The sequence below is a fragment of the Mastacembelus armatus genome, chromosome 9 (genome assembly GCF_900324485.2).
Source record: "Mastacembelus armatus chromosome 9, fMasArm1.2, whole genome shotgun sequence".
Taxonomy (NCBI): Eukaryota; Metazoa; Chordata; class Actinopteri; order Synbranchiformes; family Mastacembelidae; genus Mastacembelus; species Mastacembelus armatus.
In genome coordinates this window covers 12,791,672-12,810,828 of record NC_046641.1, presented here as the reverse complement: position 1 = coordinate 12,810,828, position 19,157 = coordinate 12,791,672, and the positions used below count along the sequence as shown (strand labels likewise).

General features: G+C 39.7%; 6 protein-coding genes and 1 non-coding gene across 9 annotated transcripts; 4 read left to right on the top strand and 3 right to left on the bottom strand.

Annotated features, from left to right (window-relative positions):
- The first annotated feature begins 726 nt into the window (after positions 1 to 726).
- Positions 727 to 5,417, top strand: usp30 (ubiquitin specific peptidase 30). 2 transcript variants are annotated; one of them, XM_026322795.2, is made up of 13 exons: positions 727 to 876; positions 1,870 to 1,979; positions 2,058 to 2,231; positions 2,323 to 2,426; positions 2,593 to 2,691; positions 2,882 to 2,927; positions 3,014 to 3,108; positions 3,233 to 3,292; positions 3,382 to 3,468; positions 3,667 to 3,747; positions 3,986 to 4,208; positions 4,310 to 4,418; positions 4,840 to 5,417. In XM_026322795.2, exons 1-13 carry the CDS (start codon positions 806 to 808, stop codon positions 5,090 to 5,092), a joined length of 1,512 nt encoding a protein of 503 aa, XP_026178580.1. In that variant the 5' UTR covers positions 727 to 805; the 3' UTR covers positions 5,093 to 5,417. The 2 variants fall into 2 exon arrangements, with proteins under 2 accessions (XP_026178580.1, XP_026178581.1); XM_026322796.2 differs by lacking the exon at positions 727 to 876 and adding an exon at positions 886 to 1,153.
- A 138-nt stretch (positions 5,418 to 5,555) lies between these two features.
- alkbh2 (alkB homolog 2, alpha-ketoglutarate dependent dioxygenase) lies at positions 5,556 to 8,333 on the bottom strand. The gene is made up of 4 exons (XM_026322828.2): positions 8,205 to 8,333; positions 7,404 to 7,624; positions 7,124 to 7,322; positions 5,556 to 7,043 (listed from the first exon to the last, which is right to left on the bottom strand). Exons 2-4 carry the CDS (start codon positions 7,579 to 7,581, stop codon positions 6,734 to 6,736), a joined length of 687 nt encoding a protein of 228 aa, XP_026178613.1. The 5' UTR covers positions 7,582 to 7,624; positions 8,205 to 8,333; the 3' UTR covers positions 5,556 to 6,733.
- On the top strand, positions 7,909 to 10,451 carry unga (uracil DNA glycosylase a). 2 transcript variants are annotated; one of them, XM_026322821.1, is made up of 7 exons: positions 7,909 to 8,129; positions 8,434 to 8,634; positions 8,714 to 8,809; positions 9,331 to 9,428; positions 9,531 to 9,619; positions 9,712 to 9,890; positions 9,976 to 10,451. In XM_026322821.1, exons 1-7 carry the CDS (start codon positions 8,031 to 8,033, stop codon positions 10,114 to 10,116), a joined length of 903 nt encoding a protein of 300 aa, XP_026178606.1. In that variant the 5' UTR covers positions 7,909 to 8,030; the 3' UTR covers positions 10,117 to 10,451. The 2 variants fall into 2 exon arrangements, with proteins under 2 accessions (XP_026178606.1, XP_026178605.1); XM_026322820.2 differs by lacking the exon at positions 7,909 to 8,129 and having other exon boundaries at positions 8,305 to 8,634.
- A 710-nt stretch (positions 10,452 to 11,161) lies between these two features.
- pxmp2 (peroxisomal membrane protein 2) lies at positions 11,162 to 13,911 on the top strand. The gene is made up of 5 exons (XM_026322837.1): positions 11,162 to 11,362; positions 12,459 to 12,581; positions 12,705 to 12,867; positions 13,314 to 13,433; positions 13,540 to 13,911. Exons 1-5 carry the CDS (start codon positions 11,253 to 11,255, stop codon positions 13,606 to 13,608), a joined length of 585 nt encoding a protein of 194 aa, XP_026178622.1. The 5' UTR covers positions 11,162 to 11,252; the 3' UTR covers positions 13,609 to 13,911.
- Positions 13,912 to 13,939: 28 nt separating this feature from the next.
- On the bottom strand, positions 13,940 to 15,049 carry isg15 (ISG15 ubiquitin like modifier). The gene is made up of 2 exons (XM_026322841.1): positions 14,888 to 15,049; positions 13,940 to 14,713 (listed from the first exon to the last, which is right to left on the bottom strand). Exon 2 carries the CDS (start codon positions 14,708 to 14,710, stop codon positions 14,234 to 14,236), a length of 477 nt encoding a protein of 158 aa, XP_026178626.1. The 5' UTR covers positions 14,711 to 14,713; positions 14,888 to 15,049; the 3' UTR covers positions 13,940 to 14,233.
- Positions 15,050 to 15,692: 643 nt separating this feature from the next.
- gatc (glutamyl-tRNA amidotransferase subunit C) lies at positions 15,693 to 18,161 on the bottom strand. The gene is made up of 5 exons (XM_026322838.1): positions 17,831 to 18,161; positions 17,711 to 17,761; positions 16,246 to 16,415; positions 15,991 to 16,094; positions 15,693 to 15,833 (listed from the first exon to the last, which is right to left on the bottom strand). Exons 1-5 carry the CDS (start codon positions 17,990 to 17,992, stop codon positions 15,772 to 15,774), a joined length of 549 nt encoding a protein of 182 aa, XP_026178623.1. The 5' UTR covers positions 17,993 to 18,161; the 3' UTR covers positions 15,693 to 15,771.
- A 368-nt stretch (positions 18,162 to 18,529) lies between these two features.
- On the top strand, positions 18,530 to 18,602 carry trnak-uuu (transfer RNA lysine (anticodon UUU)). Its single transcript has one exon. It is a non-coding gene; the product is annotated as a tRNA-Lys (tRNA).
- Positions 18,603 to 19,157: the final 555 nt, after the last annotated feature.

Sequence of the window (19,157 nt, the reverse complement as noted above, 5' to 3'; positions counted from 1 at the left end):
ACACGGCTGCTCTTTGCTGGGGCCAACACACGAGAGCCTCACTGACTCTTGACAAGGGATGGGACCGAATGTGGCAGCAAACCAGGTGCGATCAACGCTGATGACTGGCTCTTTAAAACACCGTGTGATGTTCAGGGACACATCCAGGAAATATTCCCCATAACCAGATCTGAAATCAATAGTTTTGCTTTTTTCTGTGCCACCTTTCTAACACAAGTTCAGTTCAAAGCACTTTATTTGGCCTAATGTAAAGAAGTGCGTTAAAAAAGGAATTTTAAAAAAGTTATTTAAAAAATAAGATTATATAAATAAATAATATAAGATTTAATTCTAGTGGAACTTTAGCAACTGTAAACCAAAATTTACAGTACACTATTTATTGGTAGTCTGTCTGAATTAGGCTGTTATATAACTACCTATAAAGTATGACCATAATAAATTATGTTTTCGATTTTTTTTTTACTTTAGTTGAAAATGTCAGTAGCCTAAATACAAAACTAGGCCACATAAATTCATAAAATCAAATATAAGAAGAGGTCAATTAAAGTTAGGACAATCATTGGTTAAACAAGATAAATAAAAAAATAGCTTTGGGAATCGTTGATTCACACCAATTAAGTGAAAGTATGTTTGTTGTTAGGAGATAAATCTTTAAATCTTTACTCTTTTATTTTATTTCAACTGTGACTTCAACATGCGCAACAAACAAGTCGGAGAATGTTAATGGTGAGCACATCGGTCCGCTCTTCCGTTGGTCCGGGCTAAAACATGTCTTGATAGATGGGTGTTCCGCGAAGAAAGCAGGATGTTGTGGTGCAGACCAGAAGGCTCCAATAAGCTTGTTGACGAGTTTCTTGGCACTGGACCCACAGTCAGGTAAAGCCTCTCCATGTGGCAAACCACAGTGAAGTCTTGTTCTAGCTCACCGGGTCCGGAGAAATGCGGGTCACGTCGCCGGTGTTACCGGCCATTGGCCCCAAAGTGTAACATGCGCAGACAGGTGCGAGCGCCCGGTTCGGTTTAACGATATTAAACCTGCAGACGGACGTATGCAGCAATGAAAACTTTTACCTGTGGTTCAAGGTAGTAGCTCGGATATTAATTTATGAAGGCCACGTAGAACATCGAGGGCAGCCTGACACCGGTGCTGTGGGTAAGTTAGCCTAAAGCTAAGCTAGTTGCTGTACTGTGAGGTGCTATCGGTGGGTTAGGAGCCTTCATAAGTCAGATAAGGCTCAGCACACAAAGGTGCGTCAGGTCCTGTTTGTACTACAGATAAAACTACTGGCTTGTATTTGGTTCGGACTAATTTTGTGTTAATCCAACTATGTTCAGGCAAACGATGTGACCTAAACCTGGATCTTAGGAGGTCTGGGCCCCTGCGGGTCTGTTGGTAAATCTCATTAAATCGTTTATGTAGCATTAGTGACACATTGTTTTGTCTGAGCCCTGAGCAGCTTAGGGGTATGTTAGCTCGGTTTAAGGGTGTTCTAGTTTGGGGCTAAAGACTGGTGTGGCCCGCCATGGGGCCCAGAGGATTTATGATCATACCAACCGCCTAGTGAGATGTCAAAACATCATTTAACATCAATACTTGGAGGAATGCTTACCCCTCTCTTGGTCCATCTGTGTACTGATTAACAGACAAGTCAGCAGATAATGATTTAAAAGGTAAACTGATTTTTGACCCAGATGGGCTCCTTTAATGCAGCCGGTTTTCCACTAAATCCTGCTTTAACAAAGGTTATTACATTCTGTTTTGTTTAGAGAGAAAATAATCAACTTGTTGTCAATTATACATGTCCTCCACCCCCAAAGGCCAACAACTTCATTTATGGTTCATTAAAATTATTTTTTTCTTTTCTTTAGAAACAAGATGATTAAAAATTGGGGTGTCATCAGTGGGATAGCTGCTGCCATTGCAGCTGGAGTTTACGTTTTGTGGGGCCCAATAACAGAAAGAAAGAGGAGAAAGAGAGGTAAGGATTGGTACGGCTGTTATGTGTACAGAACTAGCTGTAAGGCAGCAACTTACACTGGCTCTTGTTTCCCTACAGGTATGGTTCCTGGTTTGTTAAACTTAGGTAACACCTGCTTCCTGAACTCTTTGCTTCAGGGTTTGGCAGCATGTCCGTCCTTCATAAGGTGGCTAGAGAAATTTTCAGTTTCACCTGTGATTCAGTCCTGCAAAGAAAACCAGCTGTCCACAACGCTCCTTCAGCTTCTCAAAGGTATATAACGCCCGTGTGTCAGCTAAGTCACTGGTGTAGTAGAAAAGCAGTATTCAGGATTTTGACGTGGAAGCTGTTTCTGCACTTATAGCTCTGTCCAGTGATGAGCCTGGGGAGGAAGATGTGCTCGATGCTGGATGCCTCCTGGATGTTCTCAGACTGTACCGGTGGCACATCAGTTCTTTTGAAGAACAGGTTGTTCAATAATGTTGTGTGGTTGTTTATATATGCATACACACACATATATATATATATATATATAGAACAGGTTGTTCAATAATGTTGTGTGGTTGTTTATATATGCATACACACATATATATATATATATATATATAAGAGTTGTCTGTTTGTCCTGTCTTAGGATGCACATGAACTTTTTCATGTCCTTACAACATCTTTGGAGGAGGAGCGAGATCGACAACCCAAAGTCACTCACTTGTTTGACATGCAGTCTCTTGAGGCAAGTTATCACCTCCCTACTTGCATTGACCCTAAAAGTGCAAACAAATTTCTCCTCCCTGCGAGATTTTTAAAAAATCTCAGCCAGTATCAATATGTGAACCGTCGCCAGTGTTGCAGAAGTGTTGAAAACGACAAATCTGATCGTGCACTCCCTGTTAATCTGTGTGTATGCATTTGTTTTATACTAGAGTCTCCCTGATCAAGATGAGAAAAGTATGACCTGCAGAAGTCGAGGTAAGAAGACAGAGAAATTATGGGGTTGTGAATTTCTAACCACTAAAAAATGTATTTAATCTTTCTTTATTTTGCTTATTTTGCAGCCCCTCTCCATCCACTACCAAGTCCTTGGAAGTTTCACCATCCTTTTCATGGTCGTTTAACAAGCAACATGTCATGCAAGCACTGTGAACAACAAGTGAGTTTTCTTTTGTTTTTGCCAGGGAAGTGAATAGAAAGTCAGTTCGTGCTATTTGATTTTTAGTTTTAGTTTTTTTTTTTTTTACCTTTTTACCTTTTTACCTTTACCTTGCTTTTTCTAGAGTCCAGTGCGATATGACTCATTTGAGAGCCTCTCCCTGTCCATCCCTGTACCTCAGTGGGTAAGCTAAAAGGAGCACTTGTTATAGTATCACTCTTTAGTATACTTTGTGGTCCTCTTTGCCATAATTCAGTCTGTGTTTGTCCTCAGGGTCGACCTCTTTCTCTAGATCAATGTCTGCAGCATTTTATCTCCTCAGAAACTATCAAGGAAGTGGAGTGTGAAAACTGCACTAAGGTAAGTTCACCACAGTAGCATTGCCATGTCTAATCCTAGTAATCATTTAGTTAAATATGTAATCCACCAGAGTCAAGAAACCCTTGTGACCAAACTAATGTCAAAGTACCTCCATTAGCATGTGTGTGATTTAACAAAGACAAATTTTGCTTTGATTTGATTTTTATTTCATTTCTGTTTTGGATGATTTTTCTTCAGCTTCAACAAGGGACCACAAAAAATGGGCAAGTTCTCGAAAGCCAGAGGACAGCATTTGTTAAACAGCTCAAACTGGGAAAGGTAGCTGTCATTTACATGTATTTACATTATAACCTAAATTTTAACAGCCCAACATTTTGTTAATTACTATTTCAAAAATACTAAAGTTAGTTACCCACTTTAGGTAATATAACAGTAAAATATTAGGTAGATCAGAACTTCCTCTTATTTTTTTAAGAATAGATGTTCTACAGTTGTATGTATGCTTTTGTACTTTTCTGCAAACATGTCTCTGCTTAATGTTTTCCACCCCCACTAGCTGCCCCAGTGCCTTTGCATCCATTTACAAAGACTGACATGGTCCAGTGAAGGAACCCCCATAAAAAGACAGGAGCATGTGCAGTTCGCAGAGTATCTATCGATGGACCGCTATAAACACAATGCTTCCACACAGAGGAGTCAGCGGATCAAATGTGTTCCAAAGCCCATAAAGGCAGAAAATTCAAACAGTGCCATAGAAAAACCCACTGTCAATGGCACCGGTATGTTGGATTCATCAGCTCTGTGACAATGTTCTTCTTCACATTCAATTTTTTTTTTTTTTTGTCATGCATCATGTGTTTGTCCTTTTGTTGTTTTCCAGATGCAGAGCATCATAACAACAACAAACCTTTTTTCAATGGAACCTGTTCGTCTGTATTTCTTCACTCTCCTGGTGTGAATCCGCAGCTTAGCTTCACATATGACTACAGGTAAACTTTAGAAGTTTATGAAAGTGCAGCAATACAAAGAACTCTTTTATTTCAGTCTATTCAGTATTGTGGTGCAAATCAACAGCTCTTTGCAAACCTGATGGACCTTTTTTATGTAAATAGCCATAATCCACAAAGTAACTTAAAAAAAAGTGACATCTGGTACAAGTGTAGGTATCTGATATTTCGTGAGAGTGTATATTGTACTGGTTCTGGCATATCCATTTCAATAATACACAGCACAATGTTGTATCATTTGTCCCATCTCTCCACTAAAGTTCAGATAGATACTTAGAGAAACTATGCCAAGGATTACTGAAACATTTAAAACTCAGGACCTTGATTGAATCTTAAATTGGATTTTTCTATAATCTGACACCTAACTGGATATGTCTTTTGATGATAATGTCTTTCCTTCCAGTTCTGCAGAGTACCTTTTCCAGCTCATGGCTGTACTGGTTCACCACGGTGACATGCACTCAGGTCATTTCGTCACCTATCGCCGCAGCCCTCCCTCACCTCGCAGCTCCTCACCCTTCAGCTCCCAGTGGCTTTGGGTGTCAGACGACTCGGTACGAAAAGCCAGCCTGCACGAGGTGCTGTCTTCCAACGCTTACATGCTCTTTTACGAGCGTGTCCGAAGAAATAAGCAGACTTTGTGCCCAGAGGAGTAACCAAAAACCTACAACCTCACCACCTGACTGACTTCTGTCTTTTCAGTCGTACTGTCACAGCGGCATGTGCCAGTTACAAAGCGGTTACAAACAGGTAGATTATGACTTTTTAGCAATGGGACCAGACAGGAAAGCCATCAACGTTATTGCAGATGAATGCTGAATCATAGCACCATGTTGATCCATGAACAGACACTTTGCCTGTTGCTCTGATCCAGAGTAGGAAGCTCTTAATTCCCAAAGATTATGGACCTGCAGGATTTTCATTCTAATACCGTCGATCATATAATCCTCTGTTCTTTGACACATGTAATAATTTCTGCTTCCGCTAGAAGAAAAAAACAGGAACACCTAATATTATAGTGGATTCTAAGGTAATAGCTCTAAAAATACATTGTTCATGTGTGAAGCTTGTAATGTTACTTTTGTTGACACTGTCAGCAGTAATGAGCCAGTTCTGTGGCATTTGTATGATGCTTTTGCTCATTTTACTTGAATGCAGTATACTTTAAGGTGTTCCTGTTATTTTGTCCTTTGCCTGTACATTTACAGACACGAAGTAGCTGATTAGGACTTCTTGGAAATGTTACTTGTTACATGTTATGAAAAGTCAAATAAGTAGAGTTTTCCTTAATCTGGTTCTTTGTCTAATCTAATTTGCCTCATCATTCCCACCAGTCTGCATAAACTGTATTGGAAATAATGTTTTAAATGACACTGCTCATAAGCTGCTGAATTTAATATTTTTCTATGTTTCTAATAATCCTTACATTGTCATGCACAGTTCAGATTAAAGTGCCATTTTATCTTTAATACTCACGATTGTTAACATTCAAAACCATGTGCGCGACAACTAACATCACCATACAATGACTCTTCCAGATAATATGATGCATCAGAGCCATTTGGCATGGTGTTGATGTTGAACAGATTAATAATGATCTGCTATCACTTTATATGACTGCAGGTTTTTGGGCATGTTATCTTGAATATTTTTAATTTGGTGTAACTGATGACTGCCGTTTTGTTCCTGCCAAATCAACCAAGTCAAATTAAGAAATGGCCTGGTGAAAAACACCTTGTTAACGTGTGTAATTTGTGCTCATGTAGATTCAAGAGAGGCTGTGTGTATTTGTGTAAAGGTGATTGTTTTCAGGTATTAAATTCAAACAAATGTGAATTTTAGTTTTTAGATTTTTTTTTTTAAAGAAAGATAATTATTTGCTACATTTTAGTAAACAGAGATTTAAGACTTTCTTAACCATCCATTTTCACCACAATTCAAAAAAAGGGGATTTTTGTTTGGACACATCTGCTTTTTGAACAGCTTGTCTTTCTTTCCAACACAACATATGTCAAAAGCCTGATCTGAAATCAGGGCACAGTGTCCCTTTGCTTCATTGCTTTATCAAAGTACATGAACAGTGTATTCCAGCTCAACAAAAACAGCAAAATGTTGCCTAAATGTTCTACACTCATCCTGCCATCTGTTTGACCTTTGGGCCTATTTTATTTGAAAGGGCCATGAGCCCAAAAACGCCTGAACATTATGAACGAAAAACTGGGCCCAACAGTTTCAGATTTCTCAGACAGGTTTTCCCATTGGCCCTGTTGATAATCACACCTGGTCCTGGCTACCTCTCATTCCTTACGGTCCAGTAGGATGCGTCTATAAGTCAGGTTAATGCGAGGCGAGAGGACCTTCTTCCGCACGGGAAGGCTGTGGTACCAGAACGTATTGGTCGGCTGGTTCATTAGGAGCAGGCTTCCATGAGCTAGTTTCAGCTTCACAGGTTCAATCTGTCGGCAGCTCTGTTTTCCCCGCGCATCTCTGTGCCTGAAGATGAAGTCTCGTGCTGCTCCCAGAGAGACGGAGGCGATGGGACAGAGGGGGTCCAGCTCCTTCTCGTCATCACGATGCTCACCAATGTGATCCTGCCCATCTTTGTACCTGGTGAATAGAAAATCTTCACTGGGGGGGATCTAGTGCCAAACTGTGGTCTTTACAACTTGCGTTTAGTAATTTCTCACCTGTTCACCAAGACAAAGTTAAATGTGTGGCCTGTCACTTTTGTGACAGCATCCCGGACATATTCCAAGGTTGGAGTCCATGGGCAGGCTAAACGTGTCACGCCAGAATAAGTGTAGGTTAGTCCAGCATCTCCATATGTTGCCTGTTGTCTTGGTATATTGTACACCTTTCCAAACACCTGGACCTTTGCTTCTTCTCCTGGAACAAAATAAGACACAATCGTTCAACAGTACAACTACCTGTGGTCATAATTTCACAGAAGAAGAGTTGATGTTGTACCTGTTGAGTACATCACTTCCTCCTCCAGCTGTTTAAAAAGGTAGTCTGCTTCATCTTTGGAGAAGAGTAAAGCATAATCAACATCTAGTCCTTCTGCCTCTATTTTTTGCCAAGGAACAGGATGAGCGAACTCTTCTGAAGATGCGTCCTCATCTTCCTCCTCCTCCTCCTTCATCATCTCATCTTTCCCCAATCTGATCCTGCAGTCTGTTATTGCTTGTCTATAAAATGTTAGAGAACAGTGAACATGAGAATTTACTGTCATATGTTTCAAAGATTATCACAGTTATAAACCTGGAAGGCAAACATTTGTATTTGACTATGAAAATAGTTGGTGTTCAGTTTGTTTTTCACTAAACGGCGACAGCAAAGAGTAAGAAATAAAGACAGAAATATGTCTCTATAACTAATCGCACAACATGGTGTACATTTCTGTCAGATCAACGCCAGGTGCTGTTGGTCTTGAACGGCGCTCAGCTCATTATCATATCTCTGCTGACGTCACTTCACGTTGGCGCGAAAACAGTTGAATCCCAGTGAGGTGCCTTGAGTTTTTTGTGGAGGTCCACCGCTGGTTTTTTTCCTTCAATTAGCTTCATAATTTCTCCACTTCAACTTTTTAAAAAAATGATCGGACAAAAAACTATCCATTCATTTTTCTCGCCAGTCTCGAAAAAGAGGATTTGTAAGGAGTCAAATGAGACGGAGGAGGATGCTAAAGACCCGGTGAGTAACGCTAACATTAGTCACATGTCTAGCTTGCAATGTTAAACAAAACATTTAGATTTAGGCTCCACTTACAAGTGAATTTAGTAGTTAGACGTGTTTGAGATTTTATCCTTTCCCTCCACGCGTTTGACGCAATCCAAGCTGCGTTCATCGCCGACACCGTGCTCCTGGTTGTTGCTAAACGTGTTTACTGAACAGTATGTTTGCTCTGCTATGTCGACGGGGTTTAAAGCCTGTTTCCCCTCCAGCTACACGCTCCTCACCAGCTCTGTGTTTTGCTCAATACACTAAAATTGTGCAGAAGAAGCCAAAGCTGTCGGCGGCGGAGACAGAGCCGTCCAGCCCTCCTTGCGCCCCTCTGTCCCCGGATCAGCTCGACAGGATTGCCCGCAACAAGAGAGCTGCCCTGGAGAGACTCTCTTCCGCTCAAACGCCTCCAGGGTTTGGGATGAGCTGGAAAGGGGCGCTGTCGACTGAATTTGGAAAGCCCTACTTTAAACAAGTGAGAGGACAAGTCCACTGTCCACGGTGTCTCTGGGTTGCTTTGATCACTCCTAATCACCTTAATGTCTCTTTCACAGTTGATGAATTTTGTCTGTGAAGAGAGGAAACGCCACACTGTGTACCCACCTGCTGAGCAGGTCTTCACCTGGACACAAACGTGTGACATCAGACATGTAAGTGAAACCGCACAGACACTTTCCCTGATCCTTCAAAAGTATAAAGCGTCAGCTGTATCTATGACACATAAAACCCCCAGTGTTCAGTTTTCAGACCTGGCTCAACAGGCGCACAGTAGACTTCATCTGCGCCTCAGCTGACTGCCATAACAATAATGACTAAAGCTAAGAGCTGGAAACGACTAGTGCTATGTGTCAGATTACACTTCTCAAGATTCAGGTGTCTGGTGATTCCTACACACTGTACTGAAATCAACAGGAACCAGTGGTTTCTGTAGGAAAACTCTGCAACAAGTATTTGTCAGTGAAAATCAAATATATAATATACTCAAACCTTATCCTCTTTTTAAATGTAAAAAAATTAAGAGACTCATTCACCTAAAATAGTACAAGGTCATGTATTTCACTGATTAGCAAACATTTTTCTTAAAAGTTTTTAAGTTCATTTGCTGATGTTTTCATTAGACTTAGCTACTGCTTGTGGCTTTAATTGTCTCACTATATATCTCTTACTCCAGGTCAAAGTGGTGATCCTTGGTCAGGATCCATATCATGGTCCTAACCAAGCCCATGGATTGTGCTTTAGCGTCAAAAGACCAGTACCACCTCCACCCAGGTTAAGAGCCTGTTCAGTGTCTCATAGTAGTTTTTAAAACTTTTTTAGTGTGACTATGTATTTCAACATATTTATTACAGTCTTAGTTCTTCTCATTTCCAGCTTGGAGAACATGTACAAAGAGCTGGTCTCTGACATTGAGGGTTTTCAGCACCCTGGACATGGAGATCTGACTGGATGGGCCAAACAAGGTACTGAACGTTTATAGTTACACAACAGTAGAGTAGTTTTTCATTAACAGACCTGCCATCTTCTTCTCTGTTGTTGTGACTTTGCTCCTCAGGTGTGCTGTTGCTCAACGCTGTGTTGACCGTTCGGGCGCACCAGGCCAACTCCCACAAAGACAAAGGCTGGGAGACCTTCACTGACGCTGTGGTTCAGTGGCTCAGCAATGACCTGGAAGGCCTTGTCTTCATGCTGTGGGGATCCTATGCTCAGAAAAAAGGAGCTGCTATTGACAGGGTAGGTCTGCACAGTTATGAACACTTTCAAAGAGCTGCTTTCTGTTACGTTCATGTGTGTAAGTTTTCTCATTCTGTCTTCATAGAAACGCCACCACGTGCTGCAGACTGTGCATCCCTCTCCGCTGTCTGCTCATCGTGGATTCTTTGGGTGCAGGCATTTCTCAAAGGCCAACGAGCTGCTGAAAAAATCTGGAAAGACACCCATAGACTGGAAGGCCCTTTAAGTTGTTTTCCACGTCAGCTCGTCTAACGTGTGACAATTAACTACAGACCACAACCCGTGCATAAGCTTACTCAGTTTGCCATTTCAGCAGTAGTATGAAAGTTTTATGGAAGTTTATGTTTTAGTTAGTTCTAAAAACTGAATTTCTTAAAGGACTTTTTTTTTTTTTCAAACTTTGTTAAATTGCATATTTTTTTTTCATCTGTACTTGTCAGTTTCAATGTAAATATGTTTGTGTACACTATTGGTCTACTTATTTTGTACATTAAAGTTTGCTTTTTTACTTTTTTACTGAAATGTTGGTTCAAATACATTGATTATAAAAAACTGGATGTATCATGTCTTTGTCTGTGAAGTTGGGTTAAAGTTGCTCACTCCCTGTTAATATAAGTACAACCTCTGCAAGATGAAATAAAAGTGTAATACTAAGAAATTTAAAAAAACATTGCAAGGCCAGTGAAATTTAAACTGAGCAACTTGTCTTTAATTGAGATTTTGAGGTTGATTACAAAACATTAAGTGCCTACATATAGAAAGCCTTTATAATGATTTATATGTGTGTGTGTGTCTACTTGCTGAGACAAGGATGACTTGTGAAAAAGGTTTTATTTACCATTTATATAAACTCTCAAAAATTTTCCATAAACGGCTGCTTGTAACTTCAAGCATAAGTCACTTTGCTGCACCTGAAAAAAAAAAAGAAACCTGTTTTAGCTGTGGTGCATTGTGCAAGGTTCAGTTCCAGTGAGATGGAACACGTTTTTTAAGGCTGCAAAGATTAGTCAATTAATTAATTAGTCTAAAAAAAAATTGAATTAATGAACTTTTCAAGAAAAGGTCCTGGGTCCAGCTTCTGAAATCTGAGGATTTGATGTCAAATGTAATTTGAACACATCATAGACCGTGGGAAATTATGACGGAATATTTTTCAATTTTAATGATTGTCGACAAATTATCTACAGGTTTTCTTCGTTTATTGACAAACTCCTGGCTGTTTTAGACTTTAACATAGGGGCGTGGCTCCGCAAGTGACGCAACGACGCTGACAGGAAGACATTGTCGGACCTGCTCGTCAACCTCTCCCCAGTTAGTTTTGTTGGTAGTCCTTCTCATGTTTGCACAGTTATATAAGTGACAATGCCTGTGCAGAGTGTACCCGTCCGCGACGCATCCATACATTTGCGTTTACTGCAGCAGTATCTGCTCCTTCTGAAGAAATACCCCATCCTTACAAAGTCTGTGACCAGGTCGGTTATTCACTAACTCCGATTTGTTAATGTTCTGCAGCCTAGGAAAGTTTTCAGTTACTAAAAGACTGAAGTCAAATAATTGTAGGTGTTTTTTTGAAGTCACTGCTTGTTAAAATGTATTGTTTGTTTGTTTACTTCAAAATATATTCTTTTCACCACTTTATTGCCCACCCAGTGGCCTCTCTGGCTTTAGCCAATCAGCACGTTCCAGGAGAGCCCCCCCCTCCCTGAACATTTAACTAGACACATTTTAATGTTTAGGACACTTTTGTAGCACTGTAGCTTTATGTATGTTACCGTAGCTTTATGTATGTTACCGTAGCTGTATGTATGTTACCGTAGCTTTATATATGTTACTGTAGCTTTATATATGTTACTGTAGCTGTATGTATGTTACTGTAGCTTTATATATGTTACTGTAGCTTTATGTATGTTACTGTAGCTTTATATATGTTACTGTAGCTTTATGTATGTTACTGTAGCTTTATATATGTTACTGTAGCTGTATGTATGTTACTGCAGCTACAGTAAGTATGTTACCGTAGCTTTATTTATGTTACTGTAGCTGCATGTATGTTACTGTAGCTGTATGTATATTAACCCAGCTTTATGTATGTTACCGTAGCTTTATGTATGTTACTGTAGCTGTATGTATGTTAACGTAGCTTTATGTATGTTACTGTAGCTTTATGTATGTTACTGTAGCTGTATGTATGTTACCGTAGATTTATTTATGTTACTGTAGCTGCATGTATGTTACTGTAGCTGTATGTATATTAACCCAGCTTTATGTATGTTACCGTAGCTTTATGTATGTTACTGTAGCTGTATGTATGTTACCGTAGCTTTATGTATGGTAATGTAGCTGCATGTATGTTACTGTAGCTGTATGTATGTTACTGTAGCTGTATGTATGTTACCGTAGCTTTATGTATGTTACTGTAGCTGCATGTATGTTACTGGAGCTTTATGTATGTTAATGTAGCTTTATGTATGTTACCGTAGCTTTATGTTTGTTACGGTAACTTTATGTATGTTACTGTAGCTGCATGTATGTTAGAGGTGTTTATATGTGTGACCTCTGTATTTCCAGTGGCATCCTCTCTGCTTTAGGAAATCTTCTGTCTCAGTTTGTGGAGGCAAGAAAAAAGGCCAAAAATGGAGCCCTGGTCAATGAGATTGATATGGCCGGAGCTACACGTTATGCCATTTTTGGGTAAGACTTTATAAAGACAGAAAACAAAGTTACAAGAATGTAATGCTTTGTCACTGTAAAATATGCAATATTAATGTTTTTACATTTTTGGTAGTTTTCATTATGACCTGCTTCCTGTTGCAGCTTGTTTATTACAGGACCAGTGAGTCATTACTTTTACCAGTTGATGGAGGTGTGGATGCCCACCACTGACCCATACTGTATAGTCAAACGTCTGCTACTGGATCGCCTTATTTTTGCCCCAGGCTTTCTGCTCATTTTCTACTTCGTCATGAACATCCTGGAGGTAGGTCATCTTGATAACTGGCCCTCCAGATCATCTCATTCATGTAGAATTACAATGATTTGATTTTTGCTTCCCCTGTGACCCTGGTTAGGAATAAGCAGGTATAGATAACGGAAAAAATGGATGATTTATGCTCTTCCGTAAATGCTGGGCCCAAAAAAAAATGCAGATTTAAAAATGGTGATAAAATGTGCTGCAGCAGATGTGAGATTCCTGACTTTTTAAGGCCCTGGTTTCGGATCTGTCTCAGTAACCACACTTGCTGTATTTTGGTTGTATACCCCTTAAAATATGATTTACTCCCCTACTGATATGACAGTAGTAGCCTATTCAGTTCATGTCTGTATGTTTGTCTATTACATGCAATATTTAATGCTATAGTGTTTTTTAATATACAGGAAAAAGTGCAAATTTGCAAAATAGACCTAAATATATTTCATTTTCAGGCTAAAGGGTTTGAAGATTTTGGAAAAAAGATGAGAAGAAGTTACTGGACTGCTTTAAAGATGAACTGGAAAGCTTGGACTCCCTTCACATTCATCAATGTCAACTTCGTGCCTGTTCAGGTATGCGTTTTACTTGAATTCTGCCATTGAATTACTGATGAGTCACATAGAGACACTGCTCGTAATGTTTTTCTCCGTTTATGTTGCTGTGTATTTTTGCTTATAGTTCCGAGTGCTGTTCGCCAACATGATCGCCTTATTTTGGTATGCCTACCTTGCATCTGTGAGGAAATGAGGCTTCCCAAGGTTTTCATGGAGAACAAGGCCTGAGGAAACTTCACAGCTTTTGCACAACCAGACCATAAACCTGTTTCTAACCTGGACAATAATTTCCACAAATTGGTTCTTCTCATTAACTATTTTACAATGAATTGAGGCCATTATAACAGATGGCAATGATATGACTGTTTTGTAATAACAGAACATAATAAATTCATAAATATTTTTAAAACCACTGCCAACATCTTGTAGACAGTGAGACAGTCATTTTTGAAGATTGTGGTCTGTGCAGGAAACAGCTCCACCTCTGAGCTTAAAAACAAGGACAGGAAATGACACCAGACCTGTGATTTGAAAATGGACTTTATTTTTTAACACTGTGTGATTGAGATAATAAAAATGTATTTACCAAAATAAAATTGTAAAAGGTTTTATTTGTATAACATATCTGCAAGGCCAAAACATTTACCTGATGTTCAGCAAATTGGAGATTTGCATTTAATCAAACAATAAATTGTTTTTCTCAACTAGTGTAAAAGGAAAATAAGAAGTCTAAACATAAATAAAAAACACTAGGCTATTTAATATTCATATTTATATTAATATTGGAATGGATATTACTTTATTACATATTAGTGTCCTCAGCCTCCTCTCAGACGTAGAACCAGGTCGATGGTGCTGTGCATGCGGACGTTATAGTCAGAAAGTTTTCCGCCCATCATCTCCCGTCCTTCGTTGATGAGCCGCTGCTGACTGACCGCCACCCCCTCTCTGGACTCGACCCTGCGCTTGAAGTTATCCACAGTGTCATCGGCTTTGATGTCATACGTGCTTGTGCCCCCGTTAGGTTTTCTCAAGAAGACCTCGATGGTAGCCGGCTTGGTGATCAGCAGAGACACCCTGGAGCCATGCTGTAGTCCGTAGGAGCCGATGGGCTTGGAGTCGTCGCTGAGCTCGGTCCTCCGGCCGTTGTCAAAGATGAGCTTCAGCCTCTCAGGAGGCTCGTTCACGGTGGCTTGGAGGAGTTTCTTCAGATACCCCACTGTGTCCTGTGGGCTAACACTGAGTGTTTGTGAAGACCCATCCAGCTTAGTGATGATTATTTCCATGTTGGACATTGTCTGAAAGGCAATTCAATACATTTTTAGAGTTTTGTCTAAACTACAAAAACATGTTATGCAACGAATTTAACGAACAAAACTTTGGACAATGAGTTGAGAGAGAACGTGTGTCCAAACATCTGACAGGTAGTGGATTTCATTGCAATAACAGCGCTGACAAAGACGGTTTCTTACCTTTTGAGATCAGACTGCAAACTCTTCCGTAAAATCTTCTTCAGATGATGCTGAACAACAGCTGTGCCTGAGGTTTGAGCTGACCACAATTTATATACAGGCTGCACCAGCTGACAAACACCCTCCTCTTCTCTTCAGATTCGTTTTCCCTACGTGCAATAACTTTCAGTTTCCATTCTCCTAACGTGACTGCACGTCATGTTTTGATCATTAGAAACAGTGCCCTGAGGCGTGTTTATGAATTTATCACCTAATAATCCTGTTTTAACACACTGGTGAGTCAGAGAATACACTGCCGTTCTGTTGTTTACAATCAATAGCAACCTCACAATAGACTTTTACATTGTTATATAAGGTCAAAGCAGGACTGTCTACTTCTAGAGATGGAATGCAAAATCATTTCATCACATGAACTCTAGCTGACACACGGGTCAAAGTCGATTTTGGGCCATTTCTACTTTTTAAAACATAAAAACAAAACAGAAAAAAATAAGTACACATATATTTGTAGTTAAATAAGTATGAAAAAGCATGTACATCACAAATCAAAACAATATACTACAATTGTATTTCATATCTTTACTCACTGCCTGTCCCAACATGCTGCTCCTTTGTTTTTGATAAAACGATAGTGAAAACAAAAACTAAATTCAGTTAAGTATCAAAAGAAACTGCAGAATGAGGATGTATGTAAATGACTGGTATTTTTTTATGTTTCCCATCCCAGGAACAGGAATGAGAAACCTACTGTGTACTGGACAAGTTTCTGAAAGTAGTTTGTGGCTGTGGATAAACAGCAAAGTACCTCAGCCAGCTGGTGCATACTTTATTTCTTCATAGACACCTAAAGCATACCAATAAAAATAAAGACACATTTATAAACATCAGAACTCGGAGTGTTTCAGCATGGCAGCCCTTTCCTCCCTCTTTGGTAAAGGAATGTTTCCTGTTGTAAGAAATAAATATTACTTAAGGATCCTCAAAGTTACAGACAAAACAGGATGAAAAGGTACACAGTTAACTTTATTCATCATCTGAATAATGTACAGTCATTATAATCAACACTTTGGTTTCAAATGAAATGTATTCAGTTTTTTTTTTACCTGGTGGTGCCACAAAATATTCTTCAACTGTGTTTTTGGAGAGTCTAAGCAGCTCTTCAGCACAGTCGCCCTCCGTCACCGTGTCATCCCGTAGGTATAATGTCCTGAGCGTGCATAGATAACATCACATTCATACAATAAGTTTCACAAGAATGAACACTGACCTGCAGTTGTTTTCTTTCACATACCATTTTATTACAACTGTGACCAAAGGCCCACATGGAAAAAAAAGCTGTCTTTATAACTGTATCATACCTGTCCTCCAGAACTGAATCCATCGGTTCAACCCCTGACGTGTCAACAACATGAAGCTGATCTGCAAATTGTATAGCTTTCTCCAGACAGGCCAGTCCTTGTTTGGTGCGGAAATCAACCAAGGCTAGACGCTCCAGTTTGTCCACCAGGTCAGCAGAGATTTGGGGAGGCTGTAAAATCAAAGAGGTATTGATAGAAAATATATGAGGAGGGTTGCATCAGGAGGGGCATCCGGCATAAAACTTGTGCCAAATTAATCATGTGGATCAACTGATCTGCTGTGGTGACTCCTATTGGGAGCAGCTGAAAGAAACACAAATGGATAGAAAACATATGTGTGGAAGTTTCTTTCCACCATTACTTAAAAAACAGGAAAATAACATTGAATCAAGTCATTACATCTATCAATAACTTCCAGTATCCATATTAAAAAGTCATTGTTATGATGACTTATGCTCAATTATGTCTGAGCTTTAATCTTTGGTAATTTCTGCGGTTTTATAATATGCCATTGATCTAGAGGTTGAGTCATGGCAACTGGACTTCTACTTTTTAGGTCAAAACGTTTCACTGCTCATCCAAGTAGCTTCATCAGTGAGAAAAAGTTGGTATGGAAACTCCAATTTACCTTCCAGGTTGATTTCACTCCACCCCTAGTCACATAGGCACATTAGCTGAGCTGTGTAAATCAGGTGAGAGTCCTTAGACTCACATTCCTGAGTTGGTTTCACTTCACCCCTGGCCTGAATAGGCTCCATAGGTGAACAAAAGAAGTGAGCTCAGGTGAGTCTTCAATCTACCAGGCTGCCCTTTCATCTGTCCCCAGGAAATTAAAGAAACATTAAATGGACACACTCTGCAGCCAGTTGGTGAATCAGAGGGGTCACACCATTAGAGCCTAATGACCCTCACCTAAAAACGTTAGTGTAAATAGTGAGAAATTCTCTGTGTGTGTTTCCTCTTCCACAACTTAAAGAGGAAACACGAAGAACGAATCTGGTACTAAACACACTGAAACCCACTTTCATTTGTTTAACTAATTAACTACAGATCAACCTCTGAAAATATTTTTCTATGAACTGAGGATATTGTCCTCCAAACTTTTTCAACACGTGAAGACCTGATTATAGTTTCAGGCAGAGTTAAACCATGAACCGTCTTTGGGGGCAGTCGTGGCCCAATGGATAGTAAGATTGTAACCCAAAGGTTGCAGGTTCGAGTCTCAGGACCGGCCGGGAATTGTCGGTGGGGGGAGTGAATAGCCAGCACCCTCTTCAACCTCAATACCACGAGGTGAGACTCGCAACACTGCCGTAACATTGGTTGCTCACTGCTGTGTGTGTGCACTTTGGATGGTTAAATGCAGAGCACAAGCCACTTCACATCCATAATCTGTGTAAATGTAACATGGATTTGAAGGCACTACCTAACTACTGCAAAGTTCACATTCATTCACATTCATTACCGTGGGAAGTTGGTCCTGTGGCACTGGTTCCCATGTTGCAACCTGCGGTACCTGTACAGGACACACAGAGTCAGTTGTCTGAGCTGGCTGCTGAATAATTATCTTTGACCTTTAATTTACCTTAGAGTTGTGCGGTCGAGAGCTGAACAGACGTGTTACAGCTGTGAAGCGGCTCTGCAGACATAGCTGCTCATCGTTTGTGACCAGGTTCACTGAAGGCCTCACGCTTTTCACTGGCACGCCACAGAAAGCGCGTGTAGCAAAGAGGCGAAACGCTGACATATTCAGCACAGTTATCCAGCCAGCTGTGTCCGAAATGTAGAAAAGTCTGTGTCACATTTTTACGATTTCCTAACTCATTAGGAAGATCCGTACTGGGACTTCCACTAGCCTCGACAAGCTAACAACCAACAACACCTAACGAGGCAGAGCAAGAGATTTAACTCCCTCTTACTTCCGTATTCGCTTTTGTCCCGAGCAGATTGAGTCCCTTCAGTTGAAATACAGTGAAGGTATATTTCTTGTAGATGAATATTGTTCTAAGAGACATTCAACCTTTCTTATATACAACTAGTAATGTATACGTAGCATTGTGAAACCGTGGTTTTCTGTGGCGAGGCAGCTGTTGGCGCAAAATTACTATTGCACTAAGCAATAGCGGTGCTTGTAAAAATAAAATAAAATAAAATAAACAGGAGAAAAGTAGAAAACCCACAACGCTACGGGCACACGCATAAAAAAATAAATATGTGAAAGAAAGATAAGAACAGGCTTTAGGTATATTTTATCACGGAACTCGATCACTTTGGGTTTTAGAGCGCCCGGATAGCTCAGTCGGTAGAGCATCAGACTTTTAATCTGAGGGTCCAGGGTTCAAGTCCCTGTTCGGGCGGTACGAATTTTTAGTTTGTTTTATATGTATGTGCATGTGGGCGCACTGAGCTAAACGCAGCATGCTCATGTGTTCCTGATTATAATGCTAACATACTGGCAGATATAATGCGCAGCATCTAATTAGTGTAGCTGTTAGTATGCTAACCAAGTACTGAACGAATGAAAGTGTGTGTGTGTGTGTTTTATGAGATGAAACTCATTTGTACTATTATATGTAGTTTGTGGTGAGCAGTTTTTGTAGCAATCGTCTACAAACCACATTACAATATAATTTTGGAAAAATAATGATAATTCCATTTTTATTTTTTATTATAAAAACATATACCATTTAATATATATATATATATATATATATATATATTATAGTATAGAATTTGATTGTTTTACAGAGCACATTTAGAACTGGCCACAAAATAAAGGTATCAGCTTTACAAACAAAGCATCTGAATTAGAAAATGAATGAATAAATAAATAAATACTTTTGCAAATAAAAGTTACAATAAATTAATACGATTTCCAACATCATTTAGCGTTCACAAAGAAACAGCAATAT